Source organism: Leptopilina boulardi, unplaced genomic scaffold, assembly GCF_019393585.1.
Source record: "Leptopilina boulardi isolate dan_hultmark-lab unplaced genomic scaffold, ZJU_Lbou_2.1 LbouV2_213, whole genome shotgun sequence".
Classification (NCBI taxonomy): Eukaryota; Metazoa; Arthropoda; class Insecta; order Hymenoptera; family Figitidae; genus Leptopilina; species Leptopilina boulardi.
Genome location: NW_026137767.1, coordinates 1,250,345 through 1,266,367, shown reverse-complemented (window position 1 = coordinate 1,266,367; position 16,023 = coordinate 1,250,345). Strand labels below are relative to the sequence as shown.

General features: G+C 30.3%; 2 protein-coding genes across 2 annotated transcripts in view; one reads left to right on the top strand and one right to left on the bottom strand.

Moving 5' to 3' along the window:
• Positions 1 to 16,023, top strand: part of LOC127278907 (uncharacterized) — an 84,370-nt gene that overhangs the window by 18,526 nt on the left and 49,821 nt on the right. The gene's annotated exons all lie outside the window — the stretch shown is intronic.
• On the bottom strand, positions 14,169 to 15,386 carry LOC127278869 (uncharacterized). Its single transcript, XM_051300798.1, has one exon. The coding sequence runs from the start codon at positions 15,384 to 15,386 to the stop codon at positions 14,169 to 14,171; it is 1,218 nt and encodes a 405-aa protein (XP_051156755.1).

The following is a 16,023-nucleotide window of genomic DNA, read 5'->3' as shown; positions in this document are numbered from 1 at the left end:
ACTGAAATTATTATTTCTTAATTCAAATCTACAATTTTCGAATATTGAAAAAACTATAAGAAAAAACAGTATAGGAAGTAAACAGTCTAGCACTTTGTTATTTACTAAATTTATACGTAAAACAAAAACCTATATTTCGTAATTTGATAAAACTATACGAAAAAGCAGGAGCCGTGAAAAAAGAAGAACGTCGGAACCACCAATGGCTCTTTTCTCAGGTTTTCTCTCCTTTTCTATTCGAGGGTAGTGGGGTTTTTTCTTAATACACGTCCCAGTCGAAAATCCTACGCTATGTTAAGCTGAACAAAAAGTTGTTTTGAAGTATTGAGATAACCATTAGAGAATTGTGAGACAGTAGATAACTAGCTATAGAAAACTTTCAGGAAGCCTGTTATGGCCGATTTTTCGCTTCCACGGAAAGCTTGAAAATAATAAATTTTGTACGTTTTAAACAAAGCATTCAAGTAGCTTTGAGAGAGTTATCAAAGAGTTGCAGGATTTTGCATATATAAAAAGAAAGCGTTCAGGTGGCGAAAATTAAATGAAGCGTCATGGATGTTTCAGGAAACAGAGGAAAAATGACAATGATCAAAAATTAAATTTAACCTTTCTTTCCATTTTTATTTATCTCGTAAAAATATGATGTACTAGATTATTATATTTAAATATTGAAGAATTAAAGAAAAATTATTTACGTCAGACTCGGTATTTCCACAGTCTTTTTAAAAGGGTACAATTGTTTTATAAAATATCTATTAGTGATATTAAATACTTTTTTTTAAATTAATTATTATCTTCTTTCAATTAAAAGTTAGTTGTCAATTAATTTTCTATAGTGAAATTACACAATTAATATTGATTAATAATTTAATGTTTCATGTAGAAACTTTTCAAAATTTGTAAATAAAAATACGCTGTTAAATTCATTTTCATAAATTATGAAATTCTAAAAGAATAAAGAATATATTATTTATAAAAAATATTCATAAATATCAAGTATAAAAATAATAATCTTTTTTTTAAAATATTAAATATTTTGTCTTTTTTTAAGAAATTGTATTCATTATTCAATATAAAAGGTTTTCACCGTGTTCGTATTCCTAACCCCAAATTTTGCTCAAGTTATATATAATTTTTTTCGTATATAATTTAAGTGTTTAAAAATAAACGTTTTCTTTGAAAAATAATTTTTATATAATATATAAAGAATAATTATTAATTGTATAAAACGGATTTACAAATTACTATAGAATTTTTATGATTTTTCGATTTAGTTTAATTTAATGAAATTATTCTAGTTTTCAGGAAGTGTAAAAAAGGTAATTAAATTACATATTAATTTGCAACTTGTGAAAAGCAAATAGAATTGCTTTCTTACACATTAAACCAGGCATTAGGAAAGCATTCACCAAGCAAACTGGTAGACCTTTTGCTAGAAGCTGTCCACAGATATTCAACAAGCTGTAGAAAAAGCTTCCCGTTAAGAAGTCAGAAAGCAAATATCACAGAATTTTAGGTCTAATGTATAAATAGTTGCCATGAAGCTTTTGAAACCTTCATAACAGTTACCTGAAGACCATGTGAACCCTTCAGGGAAACTTACGATTTTCGACTGGGACATACATAATTAGTACGCTTTGATTGGCTTAAAATTATTCCTAACACATCCTAACTACAATAGGCATACATAACAGCAGAATAACGCAACGCATATAGATACATAATTCACGCTGAAATGAGAAATTGTGAACTTCTTTGTATACTAAATAGACGGATTTTTCTGCACTTGTGAGAAACTTAATATATTACATTGTTAAATATTTAAAAATAAAAATATAAATAATTATTTATTAAGAAATAATAAAATATTTTATTACCTTTCAAAGAACAATTTTTATCATAAAATCATTTAATTTAATTATAGAAGCAAACTTATAACAAATATTCTATACACGGAAAGACTTTGTGCATCACTTTGTGTTAAACTCGCCACGAGATTTTAGTAAACTTTTTACCAAACTCGGAAAAAAAGGAAAGATATTAATAATTCGTAGTCTGACTATTAAAATCAGAAAAAAGTTACTGATGTACAATAATTGATTGTTGAGAATTTTAAAATTTAATAGTCAGTCGATCAAAAAATAAAATCTGAAGTTTCACTAAAAAAACATATACATAGCTTTTAATAGCGTGACTACTAAAGTTGCCATCTGAAACTCCATATATACGTATATATATCGACAATTGATAAGTAATGTAGAAATCCAATTTACCTATGAACGAGAGATCACATCTTAACCTAAAATCGTCTAAAATACAGATAGGGTAAACGCTCGCTTTAACCGACGCAACGCAAATACAATTCATATCAACGATATCAAGAGGGCAGTTTATTTTTCTTATATATTAATCACACCATTTCATTTCCACTTACGAGAAAATTTTTATTATGTTTAAATTTATTTCAAGTGCAATAAAAAAATTTCAAAAAAATAAATTATTTAATATTATTAATAAGGTCAATTTTAGGAAATGTCAGAATTAATTTTTTATGCAAACAGGATTATTAAAAGTGTTCGTTGTGTAGACATTTTTCTATCTATGCCGGAACTATTCAACTGCTGACGCTACACGGACAAGCTTCGCTTGTTTGTATGCGTGCTGTTTTCATCGTGAGACTACTAAATTGTAAACACGACGCAATGAAAATGTCGTTCTTACAAATATAAAGAATATACTTTTGATATTCATTTTTTCTTAATCTTAATTTTTCTTACAGCGTTAACGAATATTTCTTAGCGTGACTACTAAATTTTGATAAAAAAGAAAACATTTTTTGTTGAAAACATTTATATAAAATGATAGTTTTCCATTTTTTCCGAGTTTGGTCGCGAGTTTACTAAAATCTCTTGACAAGTTTGACAGAAAGTGATGCACAAAGTCTTTCCGTGTAATTATATTTAGAAAAAGAAATATAGAAAAATTTAAAACAATTATTTATCAAAAATTTTTCTAGTCTATATTGCAGAAATAAAAATTATATAAAAATTATGAGCAAACAAATGAAGTATTTTATTATTAAATATTAATTAAAATTATTTTTAATTCATATTGTAGTATTAAAAATTATTTTAAAATCTGGATGTCCAGCAAGGCTTAAAGAAAAAAATTCCCTGACTTTTCTCTGACATTTTTTTTCGTGACTACTCGTTAGTGATCGGTCAAACCCGATCGGACTCACTCGCTTAACTTCGTCAAACTTCGGTGATTTTTGATATTTTTCTATCATTTTTTGAAAGAAAAAGTTTCTATTAGTATTATATGTAAATATAAGGATTTAACACCAATTCACTTTCTTATCGACTATATCAAAATGTAAAATGATTATACCAGTTAACGGAATTCTAAATACAGAAAATGAAATATTTTATTCTAATACTTGTTACAGGGCGTATTAGAACTTAACATTTGGAGTTTTCATAATACAATTATGAATTTTGCAAAAACTATTCAAATTTTTGTTTCTAAATATATTAAACTTTATTACTTTTATTTTACGCATTCTTAAAAAATAGTAATGAAATCTATTACCACCCCAAAATCTGCAAAATCTTCCGCAATTATAACTTAATATACTAAATATGAATGTCAAAATATTAAATATTCTAACAAGATTTCTTTCCGTGTATAAATATAAATTATTATGACGAATTAAAATACTGAAAATGGGTATAATTTTCAACGAACGTGTAAATTCGAGTCTTAGATCATGGAATTGAAAAAATTCGATAAGATTTCTGTCATTCCATGATCTAAGTTGAATTTCCATGTTTTTCATGATTTGTAGAACCTTACAAAACGCAAACTGTAAATCTATTTTGCGTTGGCTTGTAGAGTGCGAAGGGAAATGCACGCAATTCGACTATATTACAGCGGTTCCACATGTATGCGAAGTCGTATAGTTGTTGCGAGCCCCGTATCCCCACTGCGCTATCTACTCAATGCACTCCCCTCCGTGACGTCAGAAGGGGAGTGCATTGAGTAGATGGCGCAGTGGGGGTACGGGGCTTGCAACGATTCTGCGACTTCGCATACATGTGGAATTGCTGTTATGCTGATTCTACACTCACAGAAAACTGAGCGAGCGGTCCGCTTTTCCGTCACGCTTCCCATATTCAACTATATCTATATATATATAAAAAACGTAACGCAAATGCGGACCGCTCGCGCAGTTTTAGGTGAGTGTAGAATCAGCATTAGGGTTACCCATGGCACGCAATTCAACCTATACCTGCCCTTGGCCCATTGCACCTGGCGACAGATGTTATTTGAAAATTAACAATTTTCGGTTTCTTATAATAAACTTAATTGTAGTAAACTGAACTAAAACTAACCTTTGACAACATTGTTATATGTGAAATGAACTAAGTGTATATTATATTATATATACTAGGTAGGTATATACATATGTACATATACCGACCGAGACGAAATTTAACTCCTACTTAAGGAGGTTCATCCCTTCAAGCGGTACTCATTCTATTAGGGGTTTTCCGTAAGTTTAAAACCGACAGCTATAGTCCATAAAAGTTGAGCTCCACTGGCCAATTTAGAGGTTAATTTGCCGTTTCTCCTCTTCTTTCTTTTATTTACATGGGATAAGTTCAAAAGTTGCTAACTTTGATTAACATTTACTTCACAACCAAACGGTAAAAAAATTTCATATTTTTGTAAAAACTGTTAAAACTCATAATTTAAAACATATTAGTTTTTGAAAAAAATCTGTAGAACCGTTTTTTTTAATTAATGAAAACATGGTCATTTTTCATGTTTTTTCACTGTTCCCATGTAAAACTTCAAACTTTATCAATTTTTATCTTGACAATGATACGGTAAAATTCAATAAAATTTGAACAACACATGTAAAGTGATGTCAATAATACATCTTAAAAATTTTTAAAAAATCTGTAGAAAATCGATTTTGGGATGAACCTCCTTAACACCTCTAAATCTACGCCTATTCAGGTCTTCTAAACTGGCATATATTTTCAATTCTTCTTATTTGTTTGCGTTAAGTAGGACTTGAGAAATTTTATCAAAAGCTGAAATTATTAAGGTCGGTAATCCTGGAAGTACCACTTTTACAAAAAAAGTTTTTATATATGCCAACATTTAGGGCTCAATTAGGGCCAATTTGGTACCACATGCAAAAATTTAGGGCCCTTTACCTATTTAAAATAACCCTTGGTACTGCTAGCTTGAAGTCAAGCCGGAAGTAACACATTAAGGAACCTAAATATTTTTCAAAATTTCTTTCATAGGAATTTAGGGCTCTCAATTGGGACTATTTAAAATTTTCAAAAACCATCCCTACTTACAAAAAAACATTCCCAATTATTTAAACTCGATTTAATCAAACAATAATAATTATATAGGAATTAAGAGTTATATTAGGGTTCTTTAATATGCAGCACTAAATTGACTTTTTAAAAGTGCACCCCCAACCAGCCCAGCCAAGTAACTGATAGATAGTCAACCACAAAAACTACACTCAACTAATTAAAACTCAATATTTTCAAAAACAAACACATATACGCATTTCAGGCTAATTTAGGGCTCTAAAATATAATTAAATTGGTTATTCAAAAATGATACACCAACTTCAAAAACTACCCAAAGTAGATCAAAATTAATTTGTTCAAAAACAAATATTTAGGAATTTTGGGCTAATTTAGGGCTTTCAAATGAAACTACATTAATTGTTAAAAAATAATGCACCAACTTCAAAAACTACCACGGAAGAGTTTAAACTTAATTTTTTTAAGAAATATATACTTAGGAATTTAGGGTTCTTAAATAAAACTACATTAAGTGTTCGAAAATGATACACCAACTTTAAAAACTACCCAGAGTAGTTTAAACTTAATTTTTTAAAGAAGTAAAAATTAGATATTTAGGGCTTATTTAGGGCTCTTAGATAGCACTAAATTAAATGTTAAAAAATCGGACAAGTGCGAGTTACACTCGCATTAAAACCGAGGGTTCCGTACCCTTAAACCTAAAATTTAAGGGGTTAAAGTGTGAAGGCATGTGGAAAAATTCCAATTTTGTTTAATTTTTCCTGTAATGTGAGCATAAAAACACATAGATAGACACATAGTCACATATAACGAAAATTATCAGTTTTTCCTTAAAAACGCTATGATTATCAACTCCAATCATGCTCACTATATTTTTTTTGTAATCTATACGTAAAAATACATAAAAATGTATAAGTTTGAAGCCCATTAGATAATATTTTCTTTGTTTTTTGAAGAAAATTCATGATTTTTATAAAAAATTATCAGTTTTTTCTTAAAAACTCTATGATAATCAACTCTAATCGTTCTCGCTATTTTTTTTGTAATCTACACGTAAAAATACGTAAAAATGTATAAATTTGAATTCCTTAAGATAAAATTTTCTTCTTTTTTTATTCGAAAAATCCATGATTTTTTCTAAAAATATGAGTTTTCCTTAAAAACAATATGATCATCAACTCCAATCGTGCTCGCTATATTTTTCCTGTAATCTACACGCAAAAATACGTAAGTATACCAAATATGAACTGTCTTGGTCAAATAGTGTGTGCGCTAGGTGGATTAAACGCTTTTTTTCAAAATTTTTGATTTTTCCTTGACAACGCTATGTAAATTGATCCGAATCATGTTCGCTATATTTTTCCTGTAATTTTCACGTAAAAATACATAAGTGTACCAAATTTGAGCTCTCTATGTAAAAAGATGTGGCAACCAGAGGGGGGGGTACATAGTCATTTTCAGGGATTTTTCGTAAAAATTCATGGTTTTTCCTTGACAACGCTATGATAATCAATTCCTATGAGATTCGCTATATTTTTCCTGTAATCTACACGCCAAAATACATATGTATACCAAATTTCAGCCCTCTAGATAAATTCGTGTGGCCGCTAGGGGGGGGTACATGCCTTGCTTCACTAGTCTCATTAATAGGGTTCCCCCTTCGGGTACGGAACCCTAAAAATGATCCACTAATTCCAAAACTATCTCTGAGTATATTAAACTCAATTGTATCATTTTTGAACACCTAATGTAGTTCCACTTATTAGCCATAAATAAGCCCTAAATTCCTAAGTATTTGTTTCTTCAAAAAATTAAGTTTAAACTCTTCCGTGGTAGTTTTTGAAGTTGGTGCATTATTTTTGAATAATCAATTTAATTATATTATAGAGCCCTAAATTAGACTTAAATGCGTATGAGTTTGTTTTTGAAAATATTGAGTTTTAATTAGTTGAGTGTAGTTTTTGTGGTTTACTATCTATCAGTTACTTGACTGGGATGGTTGGGGGTGCACTTTTAAAAAGTCAATTTAGTGCTGCATATTAAAGAACCCTAATATAACTCTTAATTCCTATATGATTATTATTGTTTGATTAAATCGAGTTTAAATAATTGGGGATGTTTTTTTGTACGTAGGGGTGGTTTTTGAAAATTTTAAATAGTCCCAATTGAGAGCCCTAAATTCCTATGGAAGAAATTTTGAAAAATATTTAGGTTCCTTAATGTGGTTTTTCCAGCTCGACTTCAAGGTAGCAGTACCAAGGGTTTATTTTAAATAGGTAAAGGGCCCTAAATTTTTGCATGTGGTACTAAATTGGGCCTAATTGAGCCCTAAATGTGGGCATATATAAAAACTTTTTTTGTGGAAGTGGTACTCCAAATCTTCCTATTTGGAGTCATTAAGTAGGTTTTAGGGGAAGGGGGGGGGGGGATTTGGAACCCCATAAGGAAAATGGTTAAAAAAACCAACTTATTCTTATAATAAAATATTGTTTTGGTAATTTTTTACTTCTTTTGGTATTCATTTTTAATTATAATTAATTAGAAATTAAGCAAAAAAAAGTAAATTTGCAAAAAAAAATTGTTTCTAAAAAAATGCATTTTCTCCCATTTGTCATCCTCATCGTCACTTTGTCAAATATTTTATTTTTCCACATCGTTTTTCAATAATTTGTTTACAGATATTCTTAAAAATTAAAATTTACACATAGAGTAAACATATGAATTATAAAAAAATCCTATTTTAATTTTTTTCCTCGACGTGAATGTTTTCAATACTCTCTAAATTTGAATTAGCGGAATCTCGCTGATTCTCAGCTATAAGTATACCACTGATTCTAATCAGCTTATATGCACTGATGAATTAGTGGAATTACACTGATTTTTCAGCGTATACCTGCTGATTGGTACCAGTGGTATACTTATCGCTGATTCAAATTTAGAGAGTAAGATCATGGTTTCTTGGTACTTGTATATTTTACAATAAGAAATGGAAAAAGTAGGTATACAGAAAGTACAAGACCACTTAATTGTTTTTTTAAAGGGTTAAACCATTCTAGAATTTTCAAATAATTAAAAAAAAATGTTTTGCTTTCAAAGGTGTCTAAGGGTATATAAAATAAGAAACAATATTAATTACACAGCCCCACAAAAAAAAAAGTGTCGTGCGCGGCAGACCAGACTAGTCATTTCTCATGTATTTTGACGCGCTGAACACGAATCCGAAGTCCGTTTTGCTCCATCACGTCAGGATTTTTTTCTAACCTCCAAAAACCTGTCAGATTTTGAGAGGTAGGCTATTTTTTTAAAAAATTGATGGATTTACTTCAAAATTGGTATCTAGGGGTTTTTTGGGTCGCTGATGACGAATTTGAAGTTAGATTTTCAAAATTCAAAATGGCGGCTCCAATATGGCGGACAAATTTTGTAAAAATTGATGGATTTACTTCAAACTTGGTATCTATGGGTTTTTTGGGTCGCTGATTACGAATCTGAAGTTAGATTTTCAAAATTTAAAATGGCGGCTCCAATATGGCGGACGAATTTTGTAAAAATTGATGGATTTACTACAAACTTGGTATCTAGGGGTTTTTTGGGTCGCTGATTACGAATCTGAAGTTAGATTTTCAAAACTAGAAATGGAAATTCTTATATACATAAGTAAGGTATTTACGACTTTTTATGGTAGCGCACTCTTTTGTCCTCAAAGGATCTGTGTAATGGTTTTCTTTTCAAATTGGTGCCTCCATGTACAATATCCCTTTTCAGCATCCAACAGTAGTTGGCCATCATATTTACATCCCATCTTCCTTGATAACGACGCTCAAAATCTTTTAGATCTTGATGGAATCGTTCTCCTTGTTCTTCACTGTAATCACTCAAATTTTCAGGGAATTGATCCCGATGCGAGTCTAAGTAATGCAACTTTATGCTCATTAAGCATCCTAACTTACCAAAGTTTTTAATCATATCACTAACTATTTGCTCCCAATTTTCACTCTTGTGATTACTCAGAAAATTTTCGACAACTGCTTTGAAACTAAGCCATGCGGCTTTCTCCTTTTTATTCATCTTGGTGATAAATTGCTCATCTTTTAACAATTTGCGAATACAAGGTCCGTTGAAAACCCCTTCTTTTAGTTTCGCATCAGAGATTTCTGGAAACTTTTGTTCCAGGTATTTGAAACAGTTTCCTTTTTTATCTAAGGCTTTGACAAACTGTTTAATTGCTCCTAGTTTCGTGTGTAAGGGCGGAATTATCACCTTTGAAGGGTCGATATCGTCCGCCATATTGGAGCCGCCATTTTAAATTTTGAAAATCTAACTTTAGATTCGTAATCAGCGACCCAAAAAACCCCTAGATACCAAGTTTGAAGTAAATCCATCAATTTTTACATAATTTGTCCGCCATATTGGAGCCGCCATTTTGAATTTTGAAAATCTAACTTCAAATTCGTCATCAGCGACCCAAAAAACCCCTAGATACCAATTTTGAAGTAAATCCATCAATTTTTTAAAAAAATAGCCTACCTCTCAAAATCCGACAGGTTTTTGGAGGTTAGAAAAAAATCCTGACGTGATGGAGCAAAACGGACTTCGGATTCGTGTTCAGCGCGTCAAAATACATGGGAAATGACTAGTCTGGTCTGCCGCGCACGACACTTTTTTTTTTTTGTGGGGCTGTGTTATAAGTACACTGAGAGACCTTTTGCACCGCATCAGAACTACGTGTGTGACTGCAGCGCCACTATAGGTTTTGGTGCGCTGCATTCTAAATTTTGTATCGTGACTGCCCAAAAATGAAAATGAACCTTTCGGCCGTCAATTTTTTGGACAGCTACGCTCCAAAAATTGTACGGCTGCAGACCAAAAACGTAGTTTCATAGCTGACCGCTAGAATGCTCCGCAGCCGTCTGTCGAAAGTCTGTTACGGTGCAAAAGGTCTCTCAGTGTAGAAACACTTTTCAAGTGCTTGAATTTGATCCCGATCGTGGTGCTGTACTGCGTAGTCGGCAGAGTTATTTTCCTATGTAATCTAATGCAGTAACATTTTCACTTCATTTTAAATCTTGGCTAGCTCCATTAGTAAAATTTAACTAATTTTCACAACTATTCATTGAAATTCCACTGATTATATAGCGCAAGCATTGCAGATTAAAGGTATATCCAACAAATTATTTAAGTAAAACTTAAAACAATTCGTGAAATGAAAGTTAGTCAAATAAATTTTAGAATTATGTTAAGTTTTAATTAATTTTTTTAATATAAATAATTAAATTTTAAAATGGGAAATTATACAAATTTTAGAATATGCGTGAAATGTAGAAAAAAGAATACCCAGTGGGCACCGGGACGTATAAAAGACGTCTTCAAGGACTTCTTTAAGTTGTTTCTCCAATGGGCACGGAACGGAGTACAAGAACGTGAACGTGCTGACGTCACAATGTTATTCAAATGGGTGACGTCAGCACGTTCACGTTCACGTACTCCGTTCTGTGCCCATTAGAGAAGCAACTTTAAGGACTTCTTTACAGAAGACATCTAAAAGTCATCCGAAAAGGATGTCCAAAAATAAAAAAACATCTGAAAGACGTCTTTAGGACTAAGACGTTTAACTCGTTTATTGAAAGGTAGGAAGTTGTCGAATGCAAGATTTAAAACTTTAAATGAATATTGAAGTTTGTCACAGTCATAAATCGTAAGATTTAAGAATGAGAGAAAAAAAAACAGAAATACTTCCATTCTTTTTTGCCTCATTTTAAAATTTACGATTTCAACGTACTCAGGCTTATTCGACGAACTAAAATAATTTACTTTCAACTATGCTCTTAACGGATTTTAACATTTCGAGTGATGATTTTCACGTGAAGTGTACTCACTTACATTTACACCTTAAATTCCATAATAATATGCGATTGCAATATAAGAAAATGGTTTCGATTTATTGGATGATTTGTCATAATTAAATTTAAAGTCATTGTATTTCATTATAATAAAATGATAAATCTCGTGCATTGTCAATATTATATGTACGCGTTTGTTCATTTTACTTGAAAAATTCACTGGAAAGCCACTCTTAATTGAACAAACAATAGTAGCACCAGCCTGCAACTGACAGACATCTGTTCAGGTTGTTTCCGTTATGCTTGTTAATAGTTATACATGTATGTATGCACACACGGAAAAAAATACTCAGTAAGTTTATTCGAAAAGTTCAGTAAAAGTTAGACATAAAGGCATTTTAGTGACACATAATATTCTTTTATTACACAGCTTCACAAAAAAAGTTGTCTGTACATGAAACCACAACACATTTTTTTAAATATATTTTGACCTCCTGAATACGAATTGTTGGTCTAGAAAAATTTTTATAAGGTGTATTTTTTTAAATTACAAAAAATAGTTTTTAAACTGCAAAATTTCGCAAAAAAAACATTTTCTCTCTAAATCTGAATTAGTAAAATTGTTTACTAATTTAAATTAGTGACTCACTTTTTGCTTTAGAATTAGTTAAATTTTACTACTTGTTAGTAGAAGTTACTAATAATTAGTAAAATTTTACTAATTGAGAAGCAAAAAGTGAGTCACTAATTCAAATTAGTAAACTTTTTTTACTAATTCAGATTTAGAGAGTTTTTGTAACCCATGAATCATACAATTCATTTTTAATGTACTTGGGAAGGCTGAACACGAATCCGATGTTTAATCACCGTTTAAAGTAATAATTTCATTGTTATTTGCAGAAAACAGATTTTTATTCAAAAAATGATTTAATTTTAACGAACAAAAACTAGGTTTCCGAAGTCTTGCAGGGACGCGCCATCCCTCATTATTTTTCACTTTAATGCTTAATTTTTTAAAGGCTTGTAAGTATTAAAATTATTAAAATTTTATCTAAATTTTGAGGTTATGTACATTTCTTGGTTAGGGGAATTTGAACTTATGTTTGTTGGACATAGCCTCAAACGCAGCGGTCCCTTGACTTACACTGTAAAAAATCCCTAATTTACAACCACGGAGTAGTAATAAGGAGGTAGGTCTCTCATACATGGTTCTAACGGAAAGTTTGTCTTTTTTTTGCAAGTGTAATGTTCTGAGCCCCCTAGCAACTGTAGCGCCACTTGCGGTAATTGTGCAAACGAATATTGTTTGAATTTAAAAATCCTTCTACTTCGAGCACGTGCTAATAAAAAAAAACACGTGGTTTGTTTATTTATTATAACAACTTAAAAAAAATAAACCCGCAAATGTTACCTTTTAAAGGTTGAAACTTACGTAATTTGTGTAAAATAGAGCAAACAATTTTTACGGTTTTAAATGATTTGTTTTGACGAAACTTTTAATGATACAACTTTTTCATGTATTAATGAAATAAAGTTTATATATTAAGGTTTTCAAAAATCAAGGAACATTAAAAAAAAATTTTTAATGGCGGAGATATGTCGATTCTTTTGTAGCCATCCTTTTAGCAACGGTGGGCATGATAACTCGAAAAATATTTGACCGATTGACTTAAAAATTGAAACACAACTTCTTGAATATATTCTTTATAGAGTGACGTAGCGGCTTTATTAAAAAAAATTTTATGCAAATGATAACACTTTGAAAATCAAAATTTATTTTCGGAATCGAAGTAGTTAGTTAAAAAAGTTCATAAATTTTTTTTTAAATTAACCGATTAAAAAAACCCTAAAACTTGAATACATGTACTTTATTTCATTAATGCATGAAAAAGTTGTATCATTAACAGTTTTGTAAAAAAAATAATTTAAAACCGTAAAAATTGTTTGCGTTCAGGGTCGCGTAACCCCTTAAAATGAGGAGCTGGATATTAGAACTCTCTTCTCTCCGCTCGGCTGAACTCCGTAGAGCCAGTAAAAAAAAATTTTGAAAAATATTTGTAGTACATCAATGTAGCATCAATGGTTGGGATATTCACCTGATGGTGTAATTTTTGAAGATGGAAAACCAATTGAATTATTGGAAATAAAATGCTTTTTTGAGGGAAAATATAAATCTATTCAGGAATGCTTACCAGAAATTCCATATTTGGACAAGGAAACAGGTTTTTTGAAAAAAAACATAAATACTATGAACAAATTCAGTTAGGCATGTTACTTTTGAATATAAAATCATGCGATTTTGTCGTTTACGAATCTTTCGACAAATCAATGCATATCACAAATGTGCCATTTGATAGGGATTTTGCTATTAAAATGGTAAAAGAAGTCAGTGTTGTTTATTTTACACAAATGTTACATTTCATGTGTTCATAAAATATATGGAATAATCAAAGAAACGGAATTAATTGTAAATTTTTTATTGCTGAGAGAATAATACATTGTTTACAAACAATTGTACAAATGAATGTTTTTATGAGCCTCTAAAGTTCCAAATCCTTTAATTTAAATCCAAATTCAAGGCCAATAAAAATGCGATTTACTGAAATCGAAGTTTCAAATTTAAACCATTATTACAACAAGAAATAATTAATACATGTAAGACATAAAACTTAAAATAACTACATTAATTTTTTAAGGGCACCGTACGATTTTCGAGTAAAACAATTTTTTTTAAAAGCGGCTTTCATTAATGTCTTCGTAGTTTTTTTTTATTTTTAATTCATAAAAAAGCTAAATACATTTTTACTCTTTTTATAATTATATCTAGAAAGTTCGATATATTGGAATCAGTAAATTCAGTCTTCAAAATATTTTTCAGAAATTTTATGTCTGACGAATTAAAAAGTAAACGAAAATTTCACGACTCGGTCCAATTTAACATGAAATTGAGAAAACAAACAAATCACATTTAAAAATTGTTTTCAGCTAAAACGGGTGCTGACAGATTAACAAGGGCGCAAGCAATTCTAAAGATATGATCCATATAATCAAATAAATTCCAAGCAAATTGAGATCGAACCATTTTAACAAATTTTATTCTTTGATTAACCCTTTCGACATGCACTCTCGCTGCCGCTATCTTTTTACAAAACTGCGCTTCATCGTGGTTCAATTGATTATCATGCATAAACGGTGGTCGAAATAGTTGAATGTCATGCCGAACACATAGAGACTCGATTAGGAAACCTTTGTCCACCATTACCGCATCCGTACCACCTGTTATGCAATTCAACAATTCCGAGTCTGTAAAAATTTGCTTATCAGACGCTCTTCCACCGTAAGTTGGACTGACATAAGATATTAACCCTGCAGGAGTAACGCCAACTAATACTTTTACGGTAAATGTGGACTTGTACTGTGAATAACATCGAACGCGACATCTGAGACATTTCGATTTTTCGATGGGAGTCTCTGTGCAGTCTAGTACAACCCTTGTCGGCTTAAATTCGTGGAAATAGTTGGGTAAATTATTATTATCTATTTCTTCTCGCGATGGCCACCTGGCAACGATTGGTGTCAAAATTGTGGATAAAAGTAAAACTGTTGTGTTAAAGACACGAGAGCATGTGTGCCTGCCAACTTTTTGAAACAATGCAAAAAACATTGAATACGATAAATCTTGTTTTATTTTAAGCATTGTTAAAACAATACTTTCTTTCAATGATAAAACATGTTTCCCGTGGCGTCTATTTGGCCATACTTTTTTCGCGGATTCGACTAAAGCTTCTAAAAGACTCAATGTAGGAATTCCGGTTAATGTATTTAAAACCTTATCCGAATTTATTAGAGAAATAAAAGAAAAAGTAAAATCATCAGTACAAACTTGAGTTGCTTTGTCTTTGAATTGTTTTCCTGAATTAATATCACTCTCTAAATTGAATTGAACTGAAGATTTCATAAAAGAATTTTCGTTAAAATGCAACATTAAAAAAGCATCTCTTTCTTTGTCAGTTACAATTTCTTCGTCTTGTGCTTCTTCGGTACAATTATTGCACAAATGCTCTGAACCTTCACAAATGACACCCTCTTCTAAAGAAAGATTTTCAACTTTTTCTTCTAAAAGCCGGACATTTTCTTCTACTTCTAGACTTTCACCAATATCTACATTACTCTTCTCTCTGTTCATACATAAAAACATACGAAAAATAGATAAAAATTCTGTTATGAATTGTATGCTATTTTACTACAAAAAAAGATTTAATAAAATAACATAACTAAAAAAATCCAAATAAAATATTTCCAAAAAAACTTTTCATGCAAAAATAAATAAAAGACGCAAAAACCAACAAAATAAATTGCAATTGATTAAAATAACTCCTTAAACCTGATAGTTAGACACCTCAATCACCTAATTAGATACAATTCATATTTAATTAATTACTATTTTTATTCAACTGAATTTTTTACAGTTACCATTTGTAGTACAATTAAAAAGAATATTGTATATAAAATACCCTGTAAAAAAATTGTAATTAATTAATATTATTTAATAATTGGTAATCACTGCTTCATCAAATAAATCCTGCAATAAAAATTCACGTATATAACCTAACACTAGATGAATAAAATATATCAGCCACTATTGTCCTACATACTATTTAATAAAATTGAAGTGACTGAAAATAAAACAAAATTTAAATAATTCAAGGTTACAATTTGAAATTCCATGATTTAAAGCATAAGAAATTATTTTAAGTAAAATTCAAACCACATATGCATACCTCACATTGGAAAATAAATTTCGTTTACAGTTTCCGTTTAAT